We start from the raw sequence: 22,761 nt of genomic DNA on the forward strand, positions 1-22,761 counted from the left end.
CATTCCTCTTTTCATGGTTAACAGAGGATAATAATTATATTCTGTAATGCAGAACAGAAAAATTAATTGAAAAAATTTCCTATTTGACAAAAAGAAACTTTGTGAAAAGGACTATAGCCCCATGACAAAGAGAGAATGATGTGTGGTTTTTAAGTCTGAATATTTTCTGTAGATAATGTGCCTCTTCCAACGTTTTCAATAATCAACTCTATTTCCAAGAATCTAAGATATTCTTGCCAATACTACATTGTATCAAACAAGGCATATATGCTTCAAGAGATGTAACACTGTGAAAATCATCAGACTATACCTCAAAAATGCAAAACTTCAGTTCAGAGTTTAGTGGGAGAAAACAGATTCTGAATGAAAAGGCTCTTGTTTTCATCCACTGACTAGAATACAAAGCAATTCTAAGAAATTACAGAAAATATCTTTCTAGTCCACACTTAAATGGTTCCATTTACTTTGGCACCAATGTACTTTACATTCTAATTTCTCAAAAACAAATCATTTACACTTTAATCAAATGTGTTAGCGCAAAAGGTAAGAAATGGCCTTCACACAGGGAAAAAAATGGCCTTCACACAGGGAAAAAAAGGCATATATTGTTATATGTATTATTTTGTGGACTTCATCAAAAAGAAAAAGCAACCCTTTCTGAAGGTACAAAAACTCATAAAAAGCTCAGAAAATTAGAAAATTACGGCCTATGGATCCCCACTTAAAAATTGATAAAAATACGAATTCCCAAAGAGCTGTAATGTCTTAATAAACTAGGACCATCAGTCTCTACAATAGACATGTGCAACATTAGCTCTCCATCTTTTTATAGCTGTCTGGATGTATCAGTAATTACTAGTCCTTTAAGGAGCCTGGGTTAAGTACCTCTATTAGAAAGAAGTACTTTTCCCTCAGCATTTAAACTTAGCATAAAATTTAAATAAGATTCTACAACCAATTCCAGAACATGTGGTTATTGTCACCACATAGGTGAATTCTTTAAAGAAGCCTGTCCAGGGCTTCCCTGGTGGCGCAGTGGTTGAGAGTCCGCCTGCTGATGCAGGGGACACGGGTTTGTGCCCCGGTCCGGGAAGATCCCACATGCCGCGGAGCAGCTGGACCCGTGAGCCATGGCCGCTGAGCCTGCGCGTCCGGAGCCTGTGCTCCGCAACGGGAGAGGCCACAACAGTGAGAGGCCGGCATACCGCAAAAAAAAAAAAAAAGAAACCTGTCCAAGAGCCTCTCTCTAGTGTATATTTCTATTGCTATCCGTCCAGCTGACTGAAACAGAGAAAACAGGTCCAACTTCACAGAGTACTGTGAAGTGCCACTGTGTTTGTGTGTCCTTACTACCTAAGGCCTTAAGCTTAAACCACCCCTACAAGGAAGTAAGACCTGTCCTGAAGATGTCGCAGAGGTAGATAAAGTAAGGACACATTTGGGACAGGGTTTTTCAGACAGTTCTACATAACCCTGTTTTGTCCTGGGATTCCTTGGTCTCTTTACTTGGGTTCTGTGTCCTATTTTCCAAGTGGAGTTAGGTTTTAAGAGTTCTTGGGGACTTCCCTGGTGGCGCAGTTGTTAAGAACTTGCCTGCCAATGCAGGGGACACAGGTTCGAACCCTGGTCTGGGAAGATCCCACGTGCCGCGGAGCAACTAGGCCCGTGAGCCACAACTGCTGAGCCTGCGCATCTGGAGCCTGTGCTCCACAACAGGAGAGGCCGCAATAGTGAGAGGCCCGCGCACCGCGATGAAGAGTGGCCCCCGCTCACCGCAACTAGAGAAAGCCCTTGCACAGAAACGAAGACCCAACACAGCCAAAAATAATAAATAAATAAATTTTGAAAAAAAAAAAAAAAGAGTTCTTGGGCTTCCCTGGTGGCACAGTGGTTGAGAGTACGCCTGCCGATGCAGGGGACACGGGTTCGTGCCCCGGTCCGGGAAGATCCCACATGCCGTGGAGCGGCTGGGCCCGTGAGCCATGGCCGCTGAGCCTGCGCGTCCAGAGCCTGTGCTCCGCAACGGGAGAGGACACAACAGTGAGAGGCCTGCGTACCGCAAAAAAGTAAAAAAGAAAAAAAAAAAGTTCTTATCATCTAAGAAATTTTAAATTTCAAGTTTATCTCCTTTAATCATTTCTGAATCCATTGCCAAACTATGATCTCAGTTTTACATTGTTCTTCAGATCTTAAGGATCACACCAGAAAATGAAAAGTACAAATATTGAATAATTTCAACTACTGGTAGAAATCTTTTATATTTGTCTTTCTGTGACTGAGATAAGAAATAACCTGAAAAAGAAAATTGTATTAAAATATTTTTTTCAATTTTACAATAACCTCACAAGATGATTATGTTAAATTACTTCTTTACTATGGATCACTGGTGAAAAAGCAGTATAAGCTGTTTTGATCAAGATTTTGTAAACTTTATATTTTAATAGAAAAATTTTATGATTTAAAAAAGCTTTTAAAAATCTTTGAGTTAAAGTTTATGAAAAGTAGAGATTTCAGCAAAGCCAGGTAGGATACAGGAAAAGATGTGGAAGGTTCAGAATTGGAATTCCAAATTATAGAGACAGAAGTTCTGATGCTACCACACTGTACTTTCCAACTTGCCTGGAACGTCCTCTGCCTTAATCTCTGCCAATCAAACTGATGTATCCATAAAATCAACTCAATGAAACCTTCCCACACAGTGCCAGTTTACCTTTATTTCTGTATCCTAAGGGCACAGGCTTTGGAGTCCAACTGCCTTGATTTGAATTCTGGCACTGCTACTTATTCACTGTATCTGTAGCCTTGGGCTAATTTCTCTAAGTTTCAGTTTTCTCCTTTGTAAAATCAGGATAATAATAGAATCTACCTCATAAAATAGCTGGGAAGATTTAAAGTGATAATACATGTGAAGCCCTGAGTATCATGCTCAGTATTGTTAGTTAATATTATTTCTATCATTCATATACTCTCCAGTATTATTTTTCTTTATATCATGTAGATATTGTCTCTTCAGCTAGAGTTCTCAAAGGTAGAAACTATATTTTATATGTCTTAATTTTCCTCACAGTGCTTAGTAGGGCATTATTCTCTTAATAGGAATTCAAAATATAACCCAGGGAATCTTAGCATGGAAAGGACCTCAGAGGTCAGTCTAGTTCAACCTTCCCCTAAATCATGATTTTCTCTTGCAACACCCTAGAGACAATCATCTATACTCTATCTTGAACATAGTATATACCTGTACTTGAACACAGCTGTCGACAAAGCGTTCACCCTTCTCAAGACAGTCAGTTTTATCAAGTAGTTGTCTTTTTTAGAAAATCCATCCTGAGGAGGTAGAGAAGCTGGAAGCTTCTGGAAAATGAGAATACTCATTTGAGAGCTATACAAATTTTCAGGCTCTGTAAATTTCACTCCTGATACTATACCCTTAGAAAATAAGGGAATATTCTGCCATACATACAAAGGTATTTATTACAACACGATTTACAGTAGTAAAATCAGGAATTAACTTAAATATTTAATGTAGGAAAATGGTATAATACCTAAATGGAAAAAAAAGTTCATTAAAATTAAAAATATGAAGAGTAAGGTAGGACATAGTTATAAAATTAATATTAAGTATAAAATTATCAATAAAACAAATTTTATACCATGATTAAAATTATGTATAAATATGTATATCTGTGGAAAAAGACTAGATGGGACGGAAAATATAAAAATGAAAACAGGGATTTCCCTGGCAGTCCAGCGGTTAAGACTCTGTGCTTCCACTGCAGGGGGCACAGATTTGATCCCTGGCTGGGGAACTAAGATCCCACATGCCATGGTGTGGCAAAAAAAAAAAAAAAAAAAAAAGGAAAGAAAACAGTAGTGATGGGATGGGATGGTAGGACAGCTGGAAGATTTGCACTGCTTTTTAAATTACTTTAATATCATTATGATATTGCTTTAAAATTTTTTTTAAGAGAAAGTTCTTCCTTCTCTTGAGCCAAAATCAACCTCTGCACACCTCACCCAGCCAATGTAATTTTCATTTTCTGGTTCTCATTCTGACCTTTGAAATTACACAAAATAAATCAACTTGAAATATTTGAAAATGATCATCATAGTTTTAGTACCCTCACTCTCTGGCACTCTGGAAGACAAATTAGAGGGGCAATGCTGACATCAGGGAGACTCAGTTAGGAGGCTCAGCTGTCCTTCACCAAGAAAGCAATGATGACAGCCTGAATCAGTACAATGGCAATAGGGCCAGACTGGAGAAGTATTTCAGACACAAAACAGACAGAAATGGCAACCAAAAGGCTGTGAAAAGTGAGAAGAAAATAGGAGTTGAACACATTCCTGGTCAGGCTGCTTGGTAAAGTTTTAATGAAATACAAAGATAAGGAACCTGGGAGGAAGAAGAGCATGTTTGGTAAGAAGTTGAAATTCCATTTGATACCGAATTCGAGGTACTCGTAGAATATATATGTCTATATATTGATGGAGAGATCAGTTTGGAATAAGGGAGACAAAACCAAACCAGAGAAATAGAAGAAGGCAAAGATAAAAACAAAACATGAGCAAAATAGAAAAACAAAGCAACAGAAGAGATCAGTACAACTAAAAGATGACTTTGAGGGCTTCCCTGGTGGCGCAGTGGTTGAGAGTCCGCCTGCCGATGCAGGGTACACGGGTTCTTGCCCCGGTACAGGAGGATCCCACATGCCGCGGAGTGGCTGGGCCCGTGAGCCATGGCTGCTGGGCCTGCGCGTCCGGAGCCTGTGCTCCGCAACGGGAGAGGCCACAACAGTGAGAGGCCCGCGTACCGCAAAAAAAAAAAAAAAAAAAAAAGATGACTTTGAAAAGAGTAATAAAAAATACTGATTTGGGGCCAATCTAACCAAGAAAAATGAATGGGGCACAAATAAATACCAGATATAAAAACAGGAAAATAACTACAGAAGCAGAAGCAATTTTTAAAATTATGAGACCTCCATGAATAACGTCACACCAAAATATATAAATACTTGAAGATAGGGGAGAGAAAGGTCAGTTATTTATATTTTTGGTATGATGTTATTCATGGAAGTATCTTATAATTTTAAAAATCACTTCTGTTTCTGCAGCTATTTCTCCTTGTTAGAGAAAAACAGAGTACATCTCTGTAAACTTTAGAGTGGATAAATATTTTTAAATAAAAACTGCCGAAGATAGCCGAAAAGATTGATAAGTTGAACTATATTAAAATTAATATTCTGTTCATCACAATACACCGTTAAGAGAGTAAAAAGGCAAGTTAGAAAGTTGAAGAGATATTCACAATACATGTATCTGACAAAGGACTTATATGTGGAATATATATTCAGAACTCCTACAAATCCATAAGAATGAAAGACAAACCCAATAGAACCCAATAGAAAAATGACAAATGACTTGAAAAGACATTTCACGAAAGAGGACATCCAACATGGCCAATAAACATGTGAAAAGGTGCTCATCTTCATTAGTCATCAGGAAACTACAAATTAAAACCACAATGACCTACCACTACACACCCACCAGAATGGCTAAAATTAAAAAGATGGAAAATGCCAACATTTGGTGAGGATGTGGAGCAACCAAAACTTGCTGATGGAAGTGTAAATTGGCACAAGCACTTTGGAAATTGTTTTGTAGTATCTGTTGAAGCTAAATGTACTCATATCCTGTGACCCAGCAATTCTACTCCTAGTAAATCTATTCCCTCCAGAAATGTGTATATATTTCACTAAAAAACATGTTTGGAATGTTCAAAGCAGTGAAAAAATGTTTCATACTCCATGATTCCACATCTATAAAATAAAAAACAAGAGAAACTAATCTATGCTAATAGAAGCCAGGATAGAGATACTCCTGTTGAGTAGAACAGTGACTGCAAAGTAAGACTGAGTTTTCTCAAGGTGCTGGTAGTATTTTGTTTCTTGATCTGGGTGCTGATTTCACATGTGTATTCATTAGGGCTGGAATGGGGTGAGGCAAACAAGATACCTAGGAAGTAATATTTAAGGTGGTACTCACTCTTACCTTGTTTGCCTCACTCTCATCCCAGCCCTGGTGTTCAGTTTGTGAATATTTATTGAGCTGTATCACTATGATATATGTATTTTTCTGTATGTATATTATACTTGGATTTTAAAATGTAAAAGGGGTCTGGTCTACCTTACCCCACAAATAAAAATAAACTCCAAGTGGAATAAAAATGTAAAAAGAAAAACCTTAAATTTTTTATAACAAAATAGAGGAGAATATTAAAAATGAACTCAGATAAGGAAGAATTTCTTAATATCCAAAAGCACATATTAGAGGAAAAGAGTTGACTACATTAAAATTAAGAACTTCTCTTTAGCAAAAAACATCTTAAAGAAAGTGAAGAGACAAGCCACAAACCTGAAAAAAAATTGCAACATAAATAATGAAAAATAATTACTATTCAGAACATATTTTTAAATCAATGAGGAAAAGATAAATAATCCAATAGAAAAATGCATGAAAGACTTGAACAGTTACTTTATACATAAGAAAACCAGAACAGCCAATATACATGAAAAGATGCTTAAACTCATTAATAATCAGGGAAATGCAAATCAAAATCAAATCATGAAGCATTACCATTTACATCCAGGAGTTAGGCAGAAAACATAAACTTGGGTAAAATTAAGTATTGACAAGGGGACTTCCCTGGTGGCGCAGTGGTTAAGAATCTGCCTGCCAATGCAGGGGACATGGGTTTGAGCCCTGGTCCACGAAGATCCCACATGCCGCAGAGCAACTAAGCCCATGCGCCACAACTACTAAGCCTGCGCTCTAGAGCTCGCAAGTCATAACTACTGAACCCGCGTGTCTATAGCCTGTGCTCCACAACAAGAGAAGCCACCGCAATGAGAAGCCCGCGCACCAGCAAAAAGTAGCCCCGCTCGCTGCAACTAGAGAAAGCCCGCACGCAGCAACGAAGACCCAATGCAGCCATAAATAACTAAATAAATAAAATTTAAAGTATTACTTAAAAAAAAAAGTATTGACAATAATGTACAGCACTCCCTCCACTTTTGGTGGAGCATAAATTGGTACAACCATTTTAGAGAACAGTTTTTCATTACCTAATAAAGTTGAAAATGTGCAAGCCCTAGAACTCTTTGGTATATTCCCTGGAGACACTCTTGCATATGTGTACGAGGAGGTGTATACATGAATGTTTATAACAATTGCAGAGGAAGAAAGAATGTCTGTCAAGAGTAGAATAATCTACAGCAGTGAAAATGAATGCACTCTGACTTAGGTTTATCCATAACACTTTTCTACCCCAGTAATCAAGAACTTACTTATACTTGCAGTGAGTATGAATAAACACCTATAATATTTTAAAATATGTTTAATATGCTCTTATAAGTTATAGAAAATCCAAAATTTCCTAAATTCATGGGTACCTTTTATAAAAAGAAGTATATTAGAAAGTCTTTTTTTCTCCTAGCCATGGACCACTTCATCTAACAGAGTATATTTCCTTCTCGAAGATAGTGCTTTTTTAGAATAAAGACTCGAGGTTAGGGGCTAGTTTTGTTTCAGTTTTTACACCCGGCACACTCCATTGGATCCTGTTACTATGATATGACCTGTGTGTGAACTGAAAAATGTCAACTGGGTTTAACTGAAGCAATGGAGGGTCGCTACAGCTTTGCCTTACGTGATTGTTGCATTCCTCTTCCTCTTCCTCTTCATCACAGTCTAGACCCTGATGGGCGATCTCTGTAGTGCTGCTCTCCTGAAAGACTCTGTCCTCCAAATCAGACACTCTGGTGGCCTCAGTTGTGACTTTTAATTTCATGCTGTGAAAGCCAGTGGAGACCAATCCCGCTTGCAGGTTTACAGGGTTCCCCTCGAACAGCAGGAAGTGTGAGTTTACCCCTTCTTTAAAACCAGGGGGATGGTAGTTATGTGGGGTCACTGCAAAATTAAAAGGGCAGAAAACCGAGAAAACTGTTGAGTTTCAGGAGAACAAGTCAGCATAATCTTTCATGTGTAACAACAGACATCTCTTTCAAATGCTTGCCAAAATCCTTCTATTTATCCAAAACATTTACTTCACCACTGAAGAAGGAATTTGACTAGAGGTCTCCACCTACCTGCATTATAGTAGTGGAGGTTCATAGTAAGTATAACATCATTAGGAAGGGGTCCAAGGTTCTGCATCATCATGTACAATTTACGCATCAGTAGAACACTGGCTTTCTTAACATCTTCACTGTTTGTCCCACTTTCGAAGGTTGTGCTACTGCTATCACCACATAGAAAAACAGCATACTTTTCAATCACATATAATACTGAAAATCTATTTTAAAAAGAACAAAACTTTTTACTATATGATCAGATAAATATAAACTCAGGACACTCTTGAGACTATTTTAGAACGTAAATTAGAGGAGTTATTGTACTTTTTGCAATGTATATACAAAGGATTTCTTAAGTAGCAAGTTCCCTTTAAGACATTTTCAATGTGACCTGATTTTTTAAAAATCTGATTTACAAATAACTGCATACTATAATAGTGAGAGCAATGGACTTGACATTTAATATTGGCTCTGCTGCTAACTGGCTGAATGACCCCGGTCAAGTCACTTAGACACTCTATGTCAGTTAGCTCCTATGTGAGATAAGCTTACACACATTTCTATACCTCTCCAAGTTAAATCAATCATCAGCTCTGGGCCTTTGTACCATCTGGTTATCTCTCAGAGGCATCCCCTTCTCACTCTTACATGGATTATGACAATGACTGACTATTCTTCCTGCTTTTCTTCTTGCCCACACTGCAAAACATTCTCCACACTACTACCAAAATAATATCCAAATAGGAAAATCCACTCATGTCATTCTCTTGCTTAAGTTTCTTCTATTATATCCATCAACTTTCAATCAAATTTGAGAACAGTGTGTGTACAATGCCTTTCACAACCAACCACACACTCACCTCCACCTTCATCTGCAACTACTACCCAGTTCCTTCTTACTCCTGTGCATTTGTATGTGCTGTTCACTTTGCTTGTACTGTGCTTTTCCCACTTCTTTTCCTGACTCTACCGAATTTATCCTTTAATACCCATCTCATGTGTCATCTCTTCAGGGAAGTCTTCCCTGGTAATCCCTATACCTCACCCCTGTTTGTAACTGTATGTTCCCTCCAGACTATGAATGGCTATATTTTTCATCTCCACTGTACTAAGTTTAGTGCCCAACTATATTAAGTACTCAATAAACATTTGTTGTATTAATGAATGAATGGACAAGTTGGACTAAATTACCTTCCAACTCTAAACATTTTTTATTTCTTTCCAAAATTTTTTCCCCAATTAGTCTCACATTTGAGTAGTTTCCAAGGACTATGACTGCAATATATTTTTACAATGCCTTTCTCAATACTGAAAAATAATCCTTAGTAATTGAACTACTAGAGATAGTGTGAATTCATAAAACAAACATTAAGGAATCACATTTGCTCCTTTTTCAGTTTTGAAAAACTTAAAGTTTTGTCTACCAGGATTTAACCAACTTGAAATAGGTAATGAGAGGGAGGGGCTATTGCCATGTAGCACATGGGATCCTTCAGTATACACCATATTCATAAAATCATACTCATGTAAAATCATTTTCAAGACTCCCTTGTACTCTTTTAAAAGGAAAATTTTCTTTACTATAGAAGAGGTGATAAGGTAATTTTGTATGAACAATCACTTGAACAAATGCCCACCTTTGGTCACGTATGCATTACCTTCTCTTCTCCTTAGTAAAAGATTTGACCATTTCTTCTTTTTTCTTTTTTAAAATATTTATTTATTTATTTGGCTCTGCCGGGCCTTAGTTGCAGCACGCGGGATCTTTGTTGCGGTGTGAGAGAACTTTTAGTTGCGGCATGTGGGATCTAGTTCCCTGACCAGGGATCGAACCCGGTTCCCCTGCATTGGGAGCACGGAGTCTTAACCACTGGACCACCAGGGAAGTCCCAGATTCGGCCATTTATGTTTTACTGTTCACCTCTAGACATATGTGCCTTCGTAACAAAAGAGATTAATCTGCTTGTCAGTTGTACAGAGAGTAAAAAGCAGCTGTTTTATGTGAGAGAATATGTGTGAAAAGTGCTGAACAATCTGTAAAGTGTTATACAGATGTTAGCTAATGATGGTTAGTACCTTAATTCTTGTTTCTAGAACTTACTTCCACTTCACATCCTAATGCTGTCCGTATATTTTACAAATGAGAAGATAATTAAGGGTGTGGATCTTGGAGAGAAATCATTAAACTTGTAATAATAAATGATGAGACAGAGCTAATAGTATGGAAAATTGAGAATTAGGCCACATTTCTCTTCAGTGTTATTCCTTTCAGAGAAACTCATCCCCCTGAGGTGCAGCTTTCTACCACCCAAGGCTTTTCTCCATCATCCACCCTCCCCACTTCTGTTCCGTCTCATCAGCAATACTTAGCTCTATCTGAATCCAAAAGCTACTGGGAGGGGAATAAATGTTGCTCCTCAACAAAACATCTCCATCTTTACTAAGGACCTTCTGAAGTAAATGTCCTTGTCCTTGCTATTTAACCCATTAGTATATCTAAAACTTGGAATTTCAGACTTGATAGGAAAATGCAGTGCTTTCCAGTCTTTTCCATACAGGAACACATAGATAATTATATTTGTATGACATACTGGGGTAAACAGATGAGAATATTTGTGTCTATAGGTAAATAGCACAGGGGTTTCATCTACCCCAGTCCTGATCTGGCTATATTGAGGGTAGAAAGGGTTAATATCTTGGCATAGCAATTGAGAAACTTTGAATTAGTGGCTAGATAGAGCCTCATGGAGTTCTTCAATCAACACCACATAGACAGCCTCATTAATATAATTTCTACTGCTGTGCCACCCACCAACCACCATTGCCTCCAAAGACCACCACCATCCCCACCACTAGGTACAAATTACTGTGTGTTTATTATGTGCCAGGCATGGGTAAAGCTTTGTATATGCATTATAATTTAATAATCACAGCAACCATATGAAGTAGATATTATTAATTCCACTCTGCAGATGAGAATACTAATATTTAGGGAGGTTTATTATTCTGTCCAAAGTTAAATGACCAGTAATAGTCAGAGCTGGGGTTCCAAGCTAGATCTTTCTGCCTTAGGAATTAGAACTCTTAACCACTAAATTGCCTTTAGACCCTACTAATATCACCTATAGGAGAAGAAGGAAAGAAGCAAAGGAAGCCTCTTCTGCTACTGGCTTCATCTATGGATTTCAGAAATTTAAACAATTTTTACAGTCCCTTTTCATAATAGTGGTTTTTGTGAGATTGTTGGGGAAGTTACAAAGGAAGTATAAGACCTATCTCTGGCCTCAAGAAGCTTATGTTTACCTCAATCCTACATATTTCTCATGTTCATTAAACAATTAGATTCTACCTGTCAAAATCCATAGTGGCTCCTTCTTTTGTATATTTGAATTTGAACTGGTATATCTCAGTCACTTTCTAGAAATAGCAAAGGGAATAGAGAAAGAAATTATTTTTAAAAAATCCAGAATCTTATCTGATAATAGGTAAGGAACACTTTCATTGTATACCTACTATACCTCCTATATACTTGTTTTATAGCATTACATTATTCAGGAGTAATATTTCCAGATATAAAGATAACACTTTTTCTCCTCCATGCTGAAAATGAGTTAGATGGCATAATCTCTTGTTACCATCTTAAAGCTGGAGAAGCTAAAGCACAGAGTCAAGTGTCTGACCCAGCTTAGGTAAATAACGGTGGAACTAGTTAAGAAACCATTCATTCATGATAAGGATATTTATTGAATGTCTACTTTGTGTCAGGCAGTGGAGTCACTATGGTGAACATGACAGAAAAGGTTCCTGTTTTTCTGGAAAACACAGACTGGTGGGAGAAATGGTCGATAAACAAGTAAACAAATAAAATAATTTCAGGTAGTAATAAGAGCTGTGAACAATATGAAGCAGATGCTGTGACAGAGTACAGAAGGGAGAGGTGGTGATTTGGTTTGGAAGGAACAAGGAAGGCCTCACTAAAGAGGTGATGTTTGAGCTGAGCCTCATTGATGAGAGAGGTCAGCCATGTGCAGAGCTAGGGGAGAGCAGGGCACCCCAGCAGAAGAAACATCAATGCAAAGGCTCTACAGTAGGAAAGGAAGCCTCTTCTAGGATCACAGAGGAGGCCAAATGGCTGACGATGAGTGAGCAAGGGGGAGAGTGTAGGAGATGAGGTTGTAGAGAAAGTTGTGGGGCCTTGTTAACTAAGGGGTTTGGACTTTATTCCAAGTAAACCAGAAGTCCACTGAAGGGTTTTAAGCATGGGAGTGATCTGCATTTTTTAAGATCACCTTGGCTATTTTAAGAGTGCAGAGAAGTGGGAACCATGAGAACAATTAAGAGACTCCTGAAAAAAAAAAGAGAGAGAGAGAACGCAAGAGGGAAGAGATATGGGGATATATGTATATGTATAGCTGATTCACTTTGTTATAAAGCAGAAACTAACACACCATTGTAAAGCAATTATACTCCAATAAAGATGTTAAAAAAAAGAAAGAGAGAGAGAGAGAGAGAGAGAATTCTGTAGTAATTCAGGGAAGAGTAGAATGGCAACAGGAAAGCTAGAAAAAATCAGAAAGGAACCAGGGTCTATGGTATCAGGTGTTTTTTTATTTTTGTTCTTTTGATCCTGCACTAAAAACTAGACACCACTGCTGTCTGCTAGCTGTAAATATAGACAAATATAAACAGATATAAATAAGCTAGAAATAAAGGACAGATTTCCTCATGAGAGATGTACTCCATTTAAAATAAGGTGATTGCCTAATAGTTGAAGCTAACAGTTGACCCAGATACATGTACAGTTGACTGTTGAACAACATGGGTTTGAACCATGCAGGCCCACTTACACGCAGATTTTTTTCCAATAGTAAATACTACAGTTGTACATGATTCATGGTTGTTGAATCTGAAAATGAGGAACCAAGGATACAGAGGAACCGTGTATATGGAGGACCTACCATAAATTATACATGGATTTTCCACTGCTTGGGGGTCACCACCCCTAACCCTTGTGTTGTTCAAGGGTCAACAGTAGTCTGTACACAGAGCTGGAGAAGGTGCTAAAGACAGACAAGGGTATGAATTTGAGTCTGAACACAAAAAATACCCTTCATTCATCTATTTCAGTGTTTGTTTCTTGACAATGTGGGAATGGAATGTTAGACTGATCAGAAAAAATCACGGTGTTCTTGTTACTTTTGTCTATTCTGAGATTTGGTATCCCATGAATTATAGGTGAGCAGGTCCTAGGGAAACTGGCTCATGGTGCTTATACTCTAAAAAGACTGACTTGTAATGGAGTTATTTTTAAGAGAAAAAGATTTTTTCTAGCAAGACAGTCTTCTTGAGAAATCAAACCAAGTTCAGAATGTTGCTTTGTGAGTACGAGAGATATGTGAGAATAGAGGTGCCTACAGCAACAGGTTCACTCCAGACAGGCTAGATACACAATATCCTCTCTTCCGTTGATGCGTTGATGCATTGATGCGGTATAGTTGCCCTGTCAAGTAAACAATGCCTGTTCTTCCTGACCGCCCATGTTTCTCAACCAGCTCTACCTTTTTGATGCTCTGAGCTATCTTTTATTTTTTTTAAATGTATCAAGAGTGGATCCTTTAGTGGCTGATAATTTTATTAACATTTTATCATTTGGTCCCTAGTGCAACTACTAATAAAAGAGTTATGTTTGTAATTGTTTTATAGAAGATGATAATCCTTAATAACTTCCATCCGAGTCTGATTGATCAAGGAAGGTATATTTACAGCAGGCACTAGTCTCTTCTTAACACCTCATAAAACATTCTCCTGCTTTTCAGATTAATGTGTTGCCTAATAAGTATGAGTCTTTAAACTGCTCACCAATGGTTTCTATTAATCATACTGAATGCATCCACATGGTCCAAAGCAACAGCAACATACACAGCTTTTCATTCTCCCTCCACACTCCAATCCATCGGCAAGACTTTTCAGGTCTATCTCCAAAGCACATCCCAAGTCCATCTGGTTCTCTTCACCTTCATTCTCTTCACCCTATCCAAGCCAACACCGTCTCTTTCCATCTGATCTGCTTGCTTCCGAACTACTTCTCCTCCTCCAAATTCATTCTCTGTTCTACAGCCAAAAAAAGTTTTGAAAATGCAAATCAGACCATGTCACTCCTTTGTTAATGGTTTCCCATTGCCCTTAGAATAAAATCCAGAATTTACCTTGGTCCATGGGCCTTACTCATCTGTCCCCTGCCTACCTCTCTGACCTTATCTCCTGCCTCTTTCCCTCCCACTCACTCAGCTCCAGGCTCAGGGCACCTTCTTTGTCCATGAACACACAAGATGCCTTCCTGCCTTTGGGCCTTTACACAACTGTACTCTGGAAAATGTTGTCTCCAGTTGATGATAATAATCATGATATCTGGGCACTCCCCTAAATGCTCTACATCTATTCATTCTTACATAGCCACACTCAGAGTAGGTATTACATCATTATAGATGAAGCTGGTAAGTAGTAGAGCTGGGATTTGACTCCAGCGCCTGCAATGTTAACTACTGTGTTGTTCTGCAGTCACATGCTATTACCTCTCACAGGCCTGCATGGGGTGACTCTTCTTCAGTTTCAGCTCAAACAGTGGCCCCTCAGGGAGGCTTTCCAGGGACTGCCCTCCAATCTTTCTTCCTCCATTCCCACCTTAGCACTCTCCAGCATATCAACTTTTATTTTCTTCATAGCATTACGATCTATCTGAAACTGTTTTGCTAAGTTTTGTTTACTTGTTTATTGTTTATCCTCCCTCATAAGAACGTAAGCTTCCAGACAGCAGGCACCTTGTCTACCCATTAACTCCTGTGTTTCAGGCACATAAGGGGAACCCAATTAATACTTGCTGAATGAATAAATATTCAGCCAGGATAGAGTTCACATTCAATTAGGATTTCATCCTACAGGATTTTTTAAAAACAAAGTATCTAAAAGTATATTGTGGCTAGAAGCAGGGACCATCTATAGTTCAGTTCCTGAAGCAGTCTATTAAAAGTGGTGTTGACCACCTCTAACAGGCAATAAGAAAAACAGATGGTGAAATAGTAGGATTTGAATCCTCACAATATTCAAATATAGTAATTCTTTATGGGTCTATCATGCATTAAACTGTGTAAAAATTTCCTTAACATATTTACATTTCGGCTTACACATCTTATTAATACCTTGCACCCATTCTGTAGTGTGTATCTGCAGAAAAGACACACTAGCCCTCTTCACTACTTTAGTTACTTTCGTCAGTTCATCTCTTTCTTAAGATGGAGCAACCAGAACAAAGCCTCAAGTGCAGAAGCTGTGTTTGTGCAATGCCCAAAACTCTGTTGGTGTCTGGACTGGATAAGCAAACTTATTTAAGACAGAGGTTCTCAACTGGTGTACCATGACAGACTCTTCACAAGAGTGCTGCAAATTTTAGTCCATGTGTAAAATGCATTTTTGCTTCAGGTAAATATTAATGTTGTTACTGTTTGTGCAGTTTTGCTTAGGGGACAATATATACTTCTACCAGTATGAGTCAAGAAACATGGTACCATATCAGATAAATGCCAAAGAAAGATTTTATGTGAGAATGCTGTTTTGCGAGTACATAGAAGAAAGAGATCAAAGAGGTAAATAGTTCTATCAGTGACTTGGTGCTAAAGAGCAACCATAAAACAGTGTAACCCCATGGATACTTTCAGGCGCTATGAACATTGCTGTGCCATAGTTATACCATAATTATTGCTGACACATTTGGTGTCCTTTTAAGTCTTTTAATACCCTTAAACATGCCACCAAATTTTCTAGTAATCAAGAGTGTGCCATGAACACAGAGGTTAGGGATCACTGCTGTAGGAAATAATATGTAAGAGTTCAAAATATTTTTTTCTGGGTCATAAATGATAGCTCAGAACTTATAATAAGCTTTTGCTTTCTAACTTTATTATTATGTACATTGCCTGCATCAAAACTCATTTAACAGTTTTCTTCCCACTCTGTAATATTTTTCTGTAGATAGCCCAATTTCCTCAGCATTTCACTACCTCAAAACCATTAGTTTCAGATGAGTTTTACATGCATAAGAAAACGTAACAATTTATTGCACTAAGGAAATGACCAATTTATTAACAATTTATCAGGAGATCTTACTTTGGGAAACCTCCCCTCAAACATACTGAAAACAAAAAAAATTGAAACTAAACTAGAGACAAAGATAAAAATAGGTTTAGCTTGGGCATTGAGGAATTGTTACCCACCTCATGCACCAGTTTTCTTCTGCCTTGCTCAAACAGCTGTTTATAATCTTGCCAAAGAAGAAAGGATATTAAAGGCTAAAAAACACTTAACTTAGTTGTGAAGGTTACCAGTTAGGCTAAATCCATAGGTTTAGGGAAGGAAAATTGAAAGCAAGCAAAAGGGAAAGAGAAGAGGAAAGAAAGCTGGGAGGAAAATAGAGGATAGAATGAGAAGAAAGAACGAAGGGCTTCTCCCTCCATTTGTGCCACTGCCACAGCTGTCATTCAAAGTAGCACAAGTTACTATTACATATCCAGGACTATGAATTCACACTGGGAGATCGAAAAGAAGACAAGATTTGTCCTCAGGAATCACAATCTGGTTAGGGAGATAAAGTAATCTTTATGAATTAATTAAGAGTGTTAAATTGTGAGGTCCTGCTGGAGAAAGGAATTTAGAGAAAGGAGAAATTAGTGTGAACAAAACAGCCAAAGAGGCTTTCATGAAAACTTTAAACATAAGTTGGTGTTGAGGATGAGTAGAATTCAATAAGCAGAGGGGAGAAATTTAGAGAGAGAAGTAAAGAGGTAAAGCTTAAAAAATCTATGAAAATGTCAGAAGGGAGAGAATTAAGTTAGCCATAAAAAAAAAAGTTTAGCATTATGCCACAAAGGTCAGAAATAGAAAGGATTCAGCATCATTTAAAATAAAAATAAAAGGTAGTTTTCATACAGATTCTTACTGTTAACGTGTTACGGAATACTCTCAGTTCTACTCAATGTTTTTTTCCCAATACCCTTAGGTAGTTTTTTAAATCTCATAATAAAGAATTGGTGACATTTATAATAAAACACACTGAAAAAGCTCACTACAAGTTACTTTGTTCATATGGTAGTCTAGTGATATAATTTATGGCCTCAACTCAGGTAAACATATTTAAATATAATATACTGCCCATCTCTTTATGTGTTCTTACCTCAGGTTCCTTCGGATTTGTGTAAAGCTATTTAAGGAAAAATAAACAGCATTTAATTTCTGAAACTAGATTACTCCCCACAGAATACATTTTCTATGTGAAGAGTTCAATTTGTGCTATATTAATTGAGTACTGAAATATATATATATATGTATCTTGAGATATATATTTCAAGCTAGAGATAGAATAAGCTCTTATTTTGTGAACATAGAGAGTCTTTAGAGCATTCTGTGAACCCTGATTATAAGGAAATTGATAACCAGATATTTATGATTACTGCGACTGCACTACAGTCACAGTAATTTGTTATGGTTTAAAAATTTTAAAATAACTCATATATCTAAGACTCTCAATAGTATCTTTTCAGGCTTCCCTGGTGGTGCAGTGGTTGAGAGTCCACCTGACGATGCAGGGGACACGGGTTCGTGTCCCGGTCGGGGAGGATCCCACATGCCGCGGGGCGGCTAGGCCTGTGAGCCATGGCCGCTGAGCCTGTGTTCCGCAACGGGGGAGGCCGCGGCGGTGAGAGGCCCGTGTACCGCAAAAAAAAAAAAAAAAAAATAGTATCTTCTCATTTTCCTTCTATTCTTAACTACATATACCGTGTTATATACCAAGAAGTATACAAAGCTTCAAAAAAGTCTGTAAAACTTCAAAAACAAAGAGCTTTGAGTCTGTAAATTAACTCAGAAAATGAAATTCTAATAGCCAATAGATGAAGCAGATAGTATAGCCTATATATTTCCTCATGTATTGTAATATGCCAAAGAAATATGTAGATTGTGATCTTTTATTAAAACTTCTGATAGAGTTTTTTTTTTTCTTCCAAAATGCATAGGACAGACAATGAAATTCAGGGAGGATGGGGGAGAGTACTGTTTTACTATTTCACTTGCCAAAAGACAATGAAGCAGAGACAGAGGCTTGGTCTTTAAATGTGCACTTACTGTAAGTACTGCCATGTGTAGCTTCAAGAGAAAAGAAAACTATTGTTACTATACACTTGCACCTATATTATTATTATTTTCAATAAAGTCTAATTAAAATATGACTTTCAAATTAAAAGATCTGGGTAGGAAAAAAATACTATTCAGAAGGTCAGAGAAATGGATACTAATTTTTCATCCATTCATGTGAGTCTCTATTACATACCCAAGGTTCTGCTGGGGAGGGGGAGATGGAAAAAAAAAAAAAGAAGAAGATAACTATCCTTAGTCTCTATAAGTTACATTCTAGTTTGGGAGGCAAAAGATATACAAAATAATTCATTATTACTAAAAGTTAATTATGCCATAAGCATCTCTAAAACAGTTTGTGTTTTGAAAGTAATTAAAAATTTTAAGTCTGATGTAAGTCTACAAAATCTCTGCCCTCCCTACAACTACATTACTATAAACAGATTCTGCTTGGAAGAATAATGGAATATATAGATACAGAGATAGAGATATAAGCAAGCCTATTAAAAACTAGGATACAAATGAGAAAATTTCAGGACCATAATTTTGTATCAAATTATTCACCTATTTCACCCAAAAGACTAAAACTTTAGTGACACTGTGTGGCCGTTTTGGTTACTGCATACAATTGATTTTCAGACTACACAGTAAAACTCTAATTTATATTAATTATTTAATTAATAGTTCATTCATTCATTCAAAAATAGAAATGGCCCCTGATCTCAGGGAACGTGCAGACCAGCAGGAGAGAACAAAAAAAGCACACAGATAGGTACATCATTACAATTGTGTTAATTGCTATGAAGCAGCAGCACTGAGTGCTAGTGACCATTAAACAGGTGGACAGTCTAGGCTGGGAGAGGGGTGGCGGGGGTGGGGGGGTGGTTGTCAGGGAAGGCCTCCCCGAGGAAGTAAATATTTAGGCTGGGACCTGAAGGATAAATTGGAATTAGCCAGATAAAGGGTGTGGGGTAGGGAAGAAAATTTTGCAGGCAAAAGTAACAATATGTACAAGGGTAAAAGACACTTGGCATGTTCTCGAATGCTTGTGTGCTTGAACATGGTGAGCAATGGTGAGAGTGATGCCTTGGAAAGTATGGTCCCTAGACCAGCAGTCTCAGCATCACTTGGAATTTGTCTGAAATGAAAATTCTTACACCAGAAATTTTGGGGTGGAACCTGGCAATGTGTGTTTTAACAGGCCCTCCAGGTGATTCTGATGCAAGCTAATGTTTGAAAACTACTGCTTTAGATTATTAACTCATTTAATTCTCAAACAACCGTAAGAGGTTCGTTCTATTATTATTGTAAAGAAACTAAGTTACCAAGAGGGAGGTTATGTGCCAAGAGCACACAGGTATTAAGTGGCAGAACTAGGATTCACTTCAGACTTACTTCTTCTAAACCTTGAGCTCTTAACTATATTTCACTGCCCCTCAAAGATGGGCACTCAAGAAATGTTGCTAAATGAATGGACAAAGGAGAATGAATGAGTGCTGTTCGGTGTACTGGTGAGGACCTTCTTCCCCTCTCAACCTGTCTAAATACTAAGGGCCTTCAAAGTCATTTTCTCCCAAAGATTTCCCTCATGTCCCTCACTGGATATAACCCCTCCTTTTCCATACTTCCTTTGCACATGATCAATATCTTGCCTTTGGTATGCATCACTTTCTAATGAAATATCAAACTGATATGAAAAAATCAAAATTTAACAGCCCAACATGGCACAGGTACTGACCAATCAGAAAAGATGCCAACTTAGCCCTGGTGCTGGGTTCCTGGAAGCTCCCCCCTGGGCCAGGTGTCAACCCTTTAGTTGCTAGATTGTGGAACAGTCTAGGGACATCCCAGAAGAGACACTGGTGGGGTGAAGGGGTGGACATGGTGGGAGTCATTTGGGATCTCAGAGAAGCAACCATTTACCACTGGATATAGAGTACTTCAACATTTTAACAACAGGTACAGCTATGCCAGTGTGCAATAGCTGATCATCAGCCGTGCATATGGTGTCATCTATCTTCTGCCATGGACTATAAGCTCTTTGTGTGCACAATCTCATATCTGTTTTATCTTTGTATCCCTCAACCCCCCAGTCAGTGTTGAATAAATCATAAGTAATAACTATTCAATGAAAAAGGAAATATATCGGTGCAACTAAATAATCCAATGTAAGGCTTACTCACCTTAAGGTTTTTTAAAGGAATAGGAATTGAGAAGTAAAAAGAAGACAGAGATGGGGAAAGGAGAAAGCAGTGGTGGAAAGTTCATTTATATATTATCTCTTCAACTAGGACTAGAGCCTCTAATTTTTACACGCTTCATAGCTGTCTTGGGCAGCAAGAAAAATCTAATGCACTTAAAATTCAAGCTGCATTTAAAAAAATTCAAGCTACAATGCTAGCTATTTTGAGGGAACAGGTTATATACATGTGCCAAACATAGCTAACAAAATAACTAACATAGAATAAAAACCGATTATTCAAGTCCATTTTTTCCTTTCATATCTGCAAATTGAATCGCCACTATTTTGAACATGTTCAATGTGCTAAATGCCAGATTCTTGTCTGCCCTTTCCCACATCCTGTGGATCTCTTCCAGTGACTTCAGAGGAAATTCTGTGGTCAAAAAGATACGAGTATGTAAAAGAGAAAAATGAGGGTTTCATTTCTAATTGATGTAAACGAGACATCAACAGGACAACAAAGACACAAAATAAAAAGAAACTGGTTCATGAATGCAAATGTAGGAACTGGTATACTGTTAAAACACAACAACAAAATAAAGGCTAAATTTTTCTTTTAAAGGGATAAAGGATGAGTCTTTGATCCTGGTGTAAATTTAAAAACATTCTTACGTATCTCTTTTCCAAAGCATCAAAACAACCTCGAATCCTGTCAAGAAATAAATGTTTGGTGTCAATTTGGACCAGATGCAAAGCCAGAAAGAATCCCAAGTACAAAACTGATTTGTTTCTTGCTTTGAAATACATTAAATTGATAACCATTTCACCTTTCCCATTTAATCATTTTTTAGAAATTCCTATATCTTTTAATATGTTGATAGTACTTTATAAATAATATGTAAGCAATTTTGAGGTAGGGAATCACATCTTATTTTTCTTTTGGCCTCCCATAATGTTTAGGACACTGACATGCATATGATGAGTAATCAAATTTTGATTGATATTTTTCTTTCTTATATAAAGTCCACTTTCTTCAAAAACAAAACTAAATCAGTATCTTAAAATAATATTGAATAATTGTTACACATTTCTAGGAAATTAAAAAAAAAGAAGATGAAAAGAAAGAAAGGAAGAAGGCAATAGTTTTAAGGAAATGATCTTACCAAATAAAGTCTTATGGGTAATTTCAGCTATGATAAAAATAATGTTGTTCAACTTTGGTGGAATTTCAATTACTTACCACCTGATAATATGCAGTGACCCAGGACATTTTTTATCTTCTCGGAGGATTTTTAAACTGAGGTCTACAAAAATAGAAACAGTCTGTTGCACTAAAATTGTCCATACTAAATAAGGGTATTTCCTTTCATGATTTTATTTTTATAACTTACTTAGTTTATAGCTTATAAAAACATTTTGAATCACAAAATATCTAATTTAAAAATAAATCCTATGTTGATAATTGACTTAGTTCCCATTTTTATTATAGATTAGCAGTCTTCCCTTCTACAATGTAGCACAACTGATTTGGTTGCAAAATCAATTTGTGTCACTTCTTTGCTTCTGCTGAATGCTAAGTTATCATAAGGTAGTACTGAGACCATCTCCATCAACCAATTTAAAACGTACACCTCAGTCTCAAATCACTTCTCTGGTATTTCTCTCTCTCTCAATGAAAGACAAAAAGGATGAAAAATGTTTCCATGGATTATTCTCAAATATTAATTTCCATCTGAAATTCGACTACCTTACTATAGGAAGGAAGAATAAGAAAGTCACATTAAAAGTTTTGGTTTAAAAAAAAAAAAAAGTTTTGGTTTAGATCAGTCTAAAATCAATTACTGATTCATGTATGACTTTATATAAATCACTTCACCTTTTCAGATTGTTTTCCTATCCTAAAATTGATGTTACCTCTATTGCTATTGAGAGATATGAAAATTATTCCATATTGGTATAACATTTAGAGATTGCCAAAAAGAGAGCAACTTAGGAGTACTGGGCATTTTTATGATATATGCTACTTTAAGTACAAACACTGGGAGGGAGATATATAACTTCCATTAAAACTGTCACAAAAAATAAAGCTATAAACAATGGTATTGCCCTCCATGCACAGGTTAGTGATTGGCACACAGTAAGCGCTTAATTACTCCAAATATGTCTTTTTCCAATTCTATATTCCAAACAAGAGGAGAAACTGCAACTATATGCTACATATAAACATTTTCACTATTACAGATTTATATCCTGTAGACCAAAAGAGGA

The 22,761-nt window shown here is 37.1% G+C and overlaps 1 protein-coding gene across 1 annotated transcript in view; it reads right to left on the reverse strand.

Moving 5' to 3' along the window:
- Positions 1–22,761, reverse strand: part of HORMAD2 (HORMA domain containing 2) — a 67,958-nt gene that overhangs the window by 40,104 nt on the left and 5,093 nt on the right. Inside the window, 8 exon segments of the mRNA XM_060310997.1 lie at positions 7,709–7,968; positions 8,148–8,296; positions 9,209–9,217; positions 11,482–11,549; positions 17,356–17,382; positions 18,303–18,323; positions 21,166–21,202; positions 21,734–21,797. Of these exon segments, the coding sequence (XP_060166980.1) occupies positions 7,709–7,968; positions 8,148–8,296; positions 9,209–9,217; positions 11,482–11,549; positions 17,356–17,382; positions 18,303–18,323; positions 21,166–21,202; positions 21,734–21,797 (635 nt within the window).

Source organism: Globicephala melas, chromosome 13 (assembly GCF_963455315.2).
Source record: "Globicephala melas chromosome 13, mGloMel1.2, whole genome shotgun sequence".
In the NCBI taxonomy this organism is placed as follows: domain Eukaryota; kingdom Metazoa; phylum Chordata; class Mammalia; order Artiodactyla; family Delphinidae; genus Globicephala; species Globicephala melas.